The 10,313-nt window shown below is 40.0% G+C and overlaps 1 protein-coding gene across 7 annotated transcripts in view; it reads left to right on the top strand.

Moving 5' to 3' along the window:
- Positions 1-333: 333 nt before the first annotated feature.
- The window catches only part of PDE5A (phosphodiesterase 5A), a 289,144-nt gene continuing 279,164 nt past the window's right edge, over positions 334-10,313 (top strand). For 3 of the 7 annotated variants that reach the window (XM_082243704.1, XM_082243703.1, XM_082243700.1), the window contains exon 1: positions 689-1,000. In XM_082243704.1, coding sequence (XP_082099830.1) covers positions 864-1,000 — 137 coding nt within the window. In that variant the 5' untranslated portion in view covers positions 689-863. Of the gene's footprint in view, positions 588-687; positions 1,018-10,313 lie in introns of those variants that run through there. The other 4 variants (XM_082243705.1, XM_082243702.1, XM_082243701.1 and 1 more) reach the window with 3 other exon arrangements.

The raw sequence follows: 10,313 nt of genomic DNA, 5'->3' as shown, positions 1-10,313 counted from the left end.
GGTGTGCCCTCACCTGTATACAGAGAGATGAGGAAGTGGTGTGCCCTCACCTGTATACAGAGAGATGAGGGAGTGGTGTGCCCTCACCTGTATACAGAGAGATGAGGAAGTGGTGTGCCCTCACCTGTATACAGAGAGATGAGGGAGTGGTGTGCCCTCACCTGTATACAGAGAGATGAGGAAGTGGTGTGCCCTCACCTGTATACAGAGAGATGAGGAAGTGGTGTGCCCTCACCTGTGTACAGTAGGTGTGAGGGGACAGGGAGGAGAGAAGCACAGTCCCTCCAGTGTCTCACCATCACACCCCCCAGTCACACAGAGACATGGCAGACCCCAGCTGACTCTCCGCTAACAGGAAGCGCCTCCACCACAACAATTGCCTTCCCCAACAATCAGCAAGTTGTAAGCGAGGGCGTCGTTTGGCTGGCAGAGACGTGTCCTCCTCCTCCCCCTCCTCCTGACATGGCTCACACACACACCATGGAGGGCAGCAGCCGCCCGCTACCCCTGGACCAGGAGGGCATCGAGTCGTGGCTGGACGACCACCTGGACTTCACTCACTCGTACTTCGTGCGGAAAGGGACGAGGTGAGGAGGAGCGGGCTGACATGGGATGGGGTGGTGTGTGTGTACTCGGAGGGACAGTCACAGTCTGTATAGCCGGGGATAGTGAACACAGGTGAGAGCCTTCCATAGAGCTCCAGTGATGAGAGGACGGAGCCCGCCCATTGTCCTCCGCATAGTGTCCGGGGACCGCTCTGCTCCTGTCCCTTCCTCTCCGGGGTGGATCCGACCACACTGTCAGCATTGTCTGGGCTCCCCCCACCCCGCCTGTCCTCTTCTTTCTCTGCCTGACTCGGGACTATGTGGCAGGGGAAAGCCTCTGCTATGCCTGAGCCGGGAGACAACCCTGGGGCCCAGCCTAACAACTGGGGCCACACAGCACTACTCACTACAGACAACTCCGACAGCGGCTCTCCGACTGGGCGCTGCACTCTACAGTAAGTGCCCCGCCACTGTGAGTACCCAAATCTCACTCTCATAGGGCATGGCAGAGGAACTTCTACTTATCTCACCGTCACTGCCTGCATCGCTACTGTCACTTTAACTCTTCAACTGTCACTGCAACTCCTCTACTGTCACTGCATGCATCACTATTGTCACTGCAACTCCTCTACTGTCACTTCATGCATCGCTACTGTCACTGCAACTCTTCAACTGTCACTGCAACTCATCTATTGTCACTGCAACTCTTCTACTGTCACTGCATGCATCACTACTGTCACTGCAACTCCTCTACTGTCACTTCATGCATCGCTACTGTCACTGCAACTCTTCAACTGTCACTGCCACTTATCTACTGTCACTGCAACTCTTCTACTGTCACTGCAACTCCTCTACTGTCACTGCAACTCCTCTACTGTCACTGCATGCATTGCTACTGTCACTGCAACTCCTCTACTGTCACTTCATGCATCGCTACTGTCACTGCAACTCTTCAACTGTCACTGCAACTCTTCTACTGTCAATGCCTGCATCGCTACAGTCACTGTAACTCTTCAACTGTCACTGCAACTCTTCTACTGTCACTGCAACTCCTCTACTGTCACTGCAACTCCTCTACTGTCACTGCATGCATTGCTACTGTCACGGTAACTCTTCAACTGTCACTGCCACTTATCTACTGTCACTGCAACTCTTCTACTGTCACTGCAACTCCTCTACTGTCACTGCATGCATTGCTACTGTCACTCTTCAACTGTCACTGCAACTCATCTACTGTCAGTGGAACTCCTCTACTGTCACTGCATGCATCGCTACTGTCACTGTAACTCTTCTACTGTCACTGCAACTCTTCTACTGTCACTGCATGCATCGCTACTGTCATTGTAACTCTTCTACTGTCACTGCAACTCTTCTACTGTCACTGCAACTCTTCTACTATCAGTGCAACTCTTCTACTGTTACTGCATGCGTCGCTACTGTCACTGCAACTCTTCTACTGTCACTGCAACTCTTCAACTGTCAGTGCAAATCCTCTACTGTTACTGCATGCGTCGCTACTGTCACTGCAACTCTTCTACTGTCACTGCAACTCTTCAACTGTCAGTGCAAATCCTCTACTGTCACTGCATGCATCGCTACTGTCACTGTAACTCTTCTACTGTCACTGCAGCTCCTCTGCTGTCCCTGCATGCATCACTACTGTCACTGTAACTCTTCTACTGTCACTGCAACTCTTCTACTGTCATTGCATGCATCGCTACTGCCACTGTAACTCTTCTACTTTCACTGCACCTCTCTACTGTCAATGCAACTCCTCTACTTTCACTGCAAGCATCGCTACTGTCACTGTAACTCTTCTACTGTCACTGCAGCTCCTCTACTGTCACTGCAGCTCCTCTACTGTCACTTCTTGCATCGCTACAGTCACTGCAACTCTTCTACTGTCACTGCAACTATTCTACTGCCACTGCAACTCCTCTACTGTCACTGCATGCATCGCTACTGTCACTGTAACTCTTCAACTGTCACTGTAACTCTTCAACTGTCACTGCAACTATTCTACTGTCACTGTCTGTATCACTACTGTCACTGTAACTCTTCAACTGTCACTGCAACTCCTCTACTGTCACAGCAGCTCCTCTACTGTCACAGCATGCTTTGCTACTGTCACTGCAACTCTTCTACTGTCACTGCAACTCTTCTACTGTCACTGCAGCTCCTCTACTGTCACTGCATGCAACGCTACTTTCACTGCAACTCTTCTACTGTCACTGCAACTCTTCTACTGTCACTGCATGCATTGCTACTGTCACTGCAACTCCTCTACTGTCACTACATGCATCTTTACTGTCACTACATGCATCTTTACTGTCATTGCAACTCCTCTACTGTCACTGCGTGCCTCTCTACTGTCACTGCATGCCTCTCTACTGTCATTGCAGCTCCTCTACTGTCACTGCATGCCTCTCTACTGTCATTGCAGCTCCTCTACTGTCACTGCATGCATCTCTACTGTCACTGCAACCTCTCTACTGTCACTGCAACTTCTCTATTGTCACTGCCTGTATCTCTAGATAGATAGAAAAATAGATAGAGGGAGATAGAATGAGGGAAAGTCAGAGGGAGAGAGAAAAAGAGAGTGTGAGAGAGAGAGTTTGAAAGACAAAGAGAGTGTGAGAGATAGAAAGAGAGAGCATGAGAGATAGAAAGACGGAGAGAGAGTATGAGAGAAAGAAAGATGAAGAGAGGGTGTGAGATATAGAAAGATGGAGAGAGAGTGTGAGAGATAGAAAGATCGAGAGAGAATGTGAGAGATAGAAAGATAGAGACAGTGTGAGAGATAGAAAGAGAGAGTGTGATAGCTAGAAAGATGGAGAGAGGGTGATAGATACAAAGAGAGAGTGTAAAAGATAGAAAGAGAGAGTGTGAGAGATAGAAAGAGTGTGAGAGATAGAAGGAGAGAGTGTGAGAGATAGAAAGAGAGAGTGTGAGAGATAGAAAGAGAGAGTGTGATAGCTAGAAAGATAGAGAGAGTGTGAGAGATAGAAAGAGAGAGTGAGAGAAAGATAGAGAGAGTGTGAGAGATAGAAAGATAGAGAGATAGAAAGATAGAGAGAGTGTGAGAGCTAGAAAGATAGAGAGAGTGTGAGAGATAGAAAGATAGAGAGAGTGTGAGAGATAGAAAGAGAGAGTGAGAGATAGAAAGAGAGAGTGAGAGAAAGATAGAGAGAGTGTGAGAGCTAGAAAGATGGAGAGAGTGTGAGAGATAGAAAGATAGAGAGAGTGTGAGAGCTACAAAGATAGAGAGAGTGTGAGAGATAGAAAGATAGAGAGAATGTGAGAGCTAGAAAGATAGAGAGAGTGTGAGAGATAGAAAAAGAGAGTGTGAGAGATAGAAAAAGAGAGTGTGAGAGATAGAAAAAGAGAGTGTGAGAGATAGAAAGATAGAGTGTGAGAGATAGAAAGAGTGTGAGAGATAGAAAGATAGAGAGAGAGTGTGAGAGCTAGAAAGAGAGAGTGGAGATAAAGAGAGAAAGATGGAGAGGGGGAGAGAAAGAGAGTGTAAGGGATAGACAGATGGTGAAGGAGAGAGAGGGAGATAGAAAGAGAGAGGAAGAGAGAGAAGGGGAAGGTAAAGAGGAGAGAGAGAGAAATATAGAGAGACAGAGATACCATAGATAGATAGATAGATAGATAGATAGATAGATAGATAGATAGATAGATAGATAGATAGATAGATAGATAGATAGATAAATAGATAGATAGTGAATTTGAAAGTTTATTCTGATGCTTTTCTTTCACTTCTATAGTCCATCTTCTGCTTGCTTCTAGCCATCACGCTGACAATGGGGATGAGATGATGTAGATAGATAGAGTAGATCAATGAGTGTATGGATTGGGGTAGATTTGCAGAGTTTCCTCTGCTGTTGAGCTCCATAGAAGTGTTGTGATCAGACATTATGACATTGTGTCCTAATAAGGAGAGGAAAGTGAGTTGGGCTATGCTTTGTTTCCATGTCCCCACACAAGAAGAGCTCTCCTTCCCACAGGGAAGTCACTGAGGAAGGGATTGCTCCAGGACTCCAATAATATAAATAACATGTGTGCATGGCCTGCTTCAAAAACACCTTTTGATTGTCATTAAAACTCCAAATAATAATCTGAACACGCTGCCAAGATTTCACTTGTAACTATGCAACTAATATGTAACAGATTAGCTGCTGGATACAAGTCATTCCCAGACAGGAATGGCAGTATACTCCCCTTGTTTTCAGAAGATTACACTTCGAGCATTGTATCATTGCTCATATCAAGACAAAATCCAAGTCTGGTTGTAGATATCCAACAGCACTGACATAAGCACTTTAAAAAAATACTTTTTGGAAAAATCAGTTTGTTAAATCTGAAGTTGCTGTGCTATTTATTATGCATATTAGAAAGCGTTTTACCTTTTCAGCATAACGGTGTTGGAGATCACTAGATCTATTTTCACCAGAGCGTAGTGACTTCTGAAATGTCACATTTGAGGTTGAGTGTCCTTTTTGGGGCCACGGGTGATTGAGAGCAATCAATGCACTCCATCTCCCCAGGCAGTAACAGATTTTGGAAGAGACAGCTAATGGTTTTTAAATTGTTCTGCAAAAGCTTCTGTTCACTTGCTCATCGGCAAAAGCAAAAACATGCACAGATCATTTTGCATGCCTGTGTAGTTTGTGAAATGAAAGATCAGATTGTCAGAGAGAATGCTCAGACAAGATCAGATTAATTATTGACTAACATTAGTAAAGCAGCCGTCTAAACCACCTGCTTCCATAAAACCATCTGTGCCAGGCTCCTATGCTACCTCTAAACATATGGAAAACATCCTATTAAGTTTCATAGTGCAACCCTTACTATTCTTGAAGGAGACGTCAGCAAATGTTTGTATAGATATCATGAGCAATGCTGTGCATATATTGGAAAATACATTATTATTATTATTATTATTATTATGTGTTCCTTAGGATAATGATATAAAGGCAGTTCTGCTGCTAGCAACAAATCGCCAGCTGCAGGATTTCTGAAAAAAAGGTTCCCTATGTGCCCCTAAGAAATTGCTCGCTCTGTAGCCAGATACAGAGAGATTTTGCAACATCTTTCTGCCTCAGCTACAGGGGGACTGATTCCATAGAGACAATCAGGTAGACTCTTAGTGATCCTGCCACTGCCAATTTTGATAAATTGTCAGCAGGAGGACCGCTAGCAGCAGAGTCATCCTAATGTCATCAGCCTAAAAGGTTAGAGCCATAATGAAAAATACTAAATTCTTAAGATGATGATGAGGATTTTTAAAAAAAATTATATTATTAGTAATAGTAGTGTGTGGTCCTTAAAGAGTAGAGGCATATTGGAAAACCTTTTATTATTTGTCTTTACATTTTGGAGACATATTGGGAAACATATTATTATTATTATTATTATTAGTTCCTTAAAGTGTAGAGGCATATTGGAAAACCAATTATTATTTGTCCTTACATTTTGGAGACATATTGGGAAACATATTATTATTATTATTATTATTATTATTAGTTCCTTAAAGTGTAGAGGCATATTGGAAAACCAATTATTATTTGTCCTTACATTTTGGAGACGTATTGGGAAACATATTATTATTATTATTATTATGATTATTATTATTAGTTCCTTAAAGAGTAGAGGCATATTGGAAAACCAATTATTATTTGTCCTTACAGTTTGGAGACATATTGGGAAATATATTATTATTATTATTATTATTATTATTAGTAGTAGTATTAGTTCCTTAAAGGGTAGAGGCATATTGGAAAACCTATTATTATTTGTCCTTAAATTTTGGAGACGTATTGGGAAACATATTATTATTAGTTCCTTAAAGGGTAGAGGCATATTTGAAAACATAATATTACTGTAAATATTATTATAATGATTATGATTATGTGCTTTTTAAAGTGTGGACACATATTGAAAAACACATTATTATTATTATTATTATTATTATTATATTTGTATTATTATTGGTTGTAGTAGTAGTAGTAGTAGTAGTATGTGGTCCTTGAAGAGCAGAGGCATATTGGGAAACTTTATTATTGTTATTTGTCTTTTTGTTATTTGGGAAACATATTATTATTATTAGTTCCTTAAAGGGTAGGGACATATTGGAAAACATATAATTACTGTAATTATTATTATTATTATGATTATTATTATTATTTTTATTAGATAGATATATATTGAAAAACAATTTATTATTATAATTTATATTTTTATTATCATTTTTATTATTGTTATTTGTTGCTTAAAGGGTGGAGACATAATGTAAAATACAATATCATTATTATTATTATTATTATTATTTGTTCATTAAAGGGTCACTAGTTTTTCTAGCTAGTTTATGTATAAGAGGTTTTTATATTGTGCCCTAATTAATATATAAAAGATTGGGGGATTGACACAATAAAGATTACTGAATATGATTTGGTGGCAGCATTTTGAAATACACAGTTGACTTCCTGTCCAATAGACAGAAGAAAACTGAATGGAAAATAAGAGAGCAGTAGGATGCTCAGCAAAGCTTTGTACAAGTCAGATATGTCAATTTGCAGGTGTGAGCTCACATACACAGTTGTAAAAGTTATTGGTAGGTTTTCGACATGTTTGAATCCTTTTCGTCTAGCTTTTATGGTCTTTTAATTATATTGTCTGGAAACACAGGCTTTGAACTTGAACACTATATATTTTAGATCAGCTTTATAAAATGTGTTCCTAATAAAAAATCTAGTTAGAGTGGAAATTAAAAAATAAAAATAAATGTATATATATATATATATATATATATATATATATATATATATATATATATACACATATAAAACTGGCCTGATTAAATGTTCAAAGGAGATAACTTTGATGCTGCTTGCACCCTTTATTCCATCTTCTAGTTGTTTCAATGTAGGGTTGTATTGGACCAATAATTAGTATGCTTTATCAGTTGACAGCAGAAGATGAAAATCATAAATGTCATGCCTGTTATTGTCTGATTGACATAAAATAGTATTGCCAATGGGAACGGAAATAGATATGTGTAATTGTAGTACAGCTTTAGGTGCCATCACTACTATGTAAAAGTTAGGCCACTTCTAGTTTGTAAAGTTTATTAGATTTAAAGGGTTACTAAACCCAGGAGCCTGCATTCATTATATCTGGTCTCCCACAGTACACAGGACTTAGAAATGTAATTATTTTAGTAAATATAAACTGCTAAATACCTTTTCTCATCAGCAGTATATAACAGCTCTGTGACTTCTATCAGTGTCTGGTTAAGCACTGGTTAAAGCTTGTAGGAGGAGTTTTTATTCTCCTCTGACTGTCCTATGAGGCTGCAGGACCCCTGACCCTCTGTATGGACTGTGCCGATTGGCCCTGTGCTAATCACATGCACCCTCAAAAAAAAACCAACTCTCTGCCAATACACACCAAACTGTGCATGTGCAGAGTGTGCCCCAAAGACTCTGTATTATCAGCAGATGGATTGGGGACAGTGGATAAGTGTAGGATCAGAGAAGACAGGATCAAAGAGCCTTTTTACACAATGCGCAGGATTAACCCCTTAGATTCCACAGGGAGTATAACAAGTATGCTTTACTGCATATACAGACTGATTTTACTGTTGTGGGTTTAGTAACACTTTAAGGAGAGACCTGCTCGGGCCAACATTTTCAGTATTCTTACTCCCAACTGATTCTTGGTACTCTTTTGAGTGGGTATCAGACTTGGGGAACCATGTAGATGAACTGTTGCTGTACTACCAACTGGAGCCTTTTGAAGCATTAGTTACCCCAACACTTCCTATTCCTGATATGAGCCTGCTGTACCATGTACTTTTATGAGAAAGTATCCTGTTCTCTTTGTATTGCTTCCTTTGTGTGAAATCCCTGGGGTTCCTGCTAGTCCCCTTGCTTTCCTATTAACAACTGACCACACTGAGCAGGAGAACACACCATGGTCAGTTCTCTAGCTCTGCTGGGAACTCAGTGTGCTCTCCTCCAATGATCAGACTTGTCCTGACATGCACCTGCTGCATAGCCATTTACGGGCAAGCTCAGTGTGCTGCTGCCATATATTATGAGGTCAAAACTAAACAACACTTTCAATTGTATCCTATTAGGCAGGCCTTTGTACTACATAGTTGAAGGTGAATTTAAGGAAAATTGTACAGAAAATTGTAAGAAAACTGTATAATGTATGGCAAGCCTAAGATATTAGTCAGATTTCTGCCATCCCCTGCAACAAAAATGTCATTTTTGGTGGAATACTCCCAATAAGAACACATCTAAAGGGATGCAGCCGCAGCAGATTTCTTTATTAGTGTCCTGCAGCTGCCACAGCTGATAGATAATTATGAAACCACTCCCATTAGTCCAACTCAGCACAGAGGCACATAGGAACAAACAATGATTTCTTCAGAATAACAAAAGGTAGGAATCTGCAACAAAGTTTGTTATTATCCTTGCAATGTACATAGATCACCCAGAGGGGAATGTTTTTTTCTCACCAAAAGTGGAGTTACGGAAAAGGCCAAATACAGCGCTTGCTAATTAAATTACTAATGGATAGCAATATCCATGCCAACCTCTGTGGTATGTATAAATAATCAATCAATAAAAAGTGGTATAAATAAAAATTACAATAACAAGTAAACAAATGTAAATAATAATGGTAAATCATCAAAACTCCCAATAAATAATTCAATAGGTGCCACAATGTGCATAAGTGACTTGGTGAATGATATATAAAAATTACATATAATAATATAAAAAGATATATATAAATAAAAAATGGTAAAGACGAATATACTCAAAAATATTATAATATAAATAGTCCAGAGTAAACAGTGACTGTAGTGCTCAAATATTAATATTAAGTCCTCAGTGAATGTGAGTCTTCAAATTAGTCTGAGGACGTCACCGGAAGTGACGAAAAGCATCAGTTTGGACCGCATAGCGTCATTACTTCACGTGGGTGGAACGCAAGCCGGAAGTTAGCTTGCCACTCTGCGAGGAGGACGCGCAGCCCGCACCGCTGACCACCAGTGATTTGTCGTTTTATCTGCATTTGAACCCGATATATGGGAAATAAACTATCTTAATCTTAAAACTACTACACTATTTGGAGCCTTTTTTCTCCTTTTCCTACCACACTTGGTCGTTTACCCCGGAGCCTAAAGGAGCCGTTACCAGCCCATTGGACCATAAAGGGGAAACCAATTCAGCCCAGGGGGCTATTAAACTCGAATGGTTCTAATGCCATATGGCATATAGGACCCACAAGATCCGGTAAGTGATCCAATCTATTCACTCACACGAGGTAAGGAACCGATGATACGGCCAATCACGTCTGAGCACCTGCACCTTCGAATTTTAATTTGAAGACTCACATTCACTGAGGACTTTATTAATATTTGAGCACTACAGCCACTGTTTACTCTGGACTATTTATATTATAATATTTTTGAGTATATTCGTCTTTACCATTTTTTATTTTTTATTTATATATATATATATATATATATATCTTTTTATATTATTATATGTAATTTTTATATATCATTCACCAAGTCACTTATGCACATTGTGGCACCTATTTAATTATTTATTGGGAATTTTGATGATTTACCATTATTATTTACATCTGTTTACTTGTTATTGTAATTTTTATTTATACCACTTTTTATTGATTGATTATTTATACATACCACAGAGGTTGGCATGGATATTGCTATCCATTAGTAAT

The sequence above is a fragment of the Pelophylax lessonae genome (assembly GCF_965119305.1).
Source record: "Pelophylax lessonae genome assembly, chromosome: 1".
Lineage (NCBI taxonomy): Eukaryota > Metazoa > Chordata > Amphibia > Anura > Ranidae > Pelophylax > Pelophylax lessonae.
The sequence above is the reverse complement of the archived record's forward strand: the minus strand, read 5'-3'. Positions and strand labels throughout refer to the sequence as shown.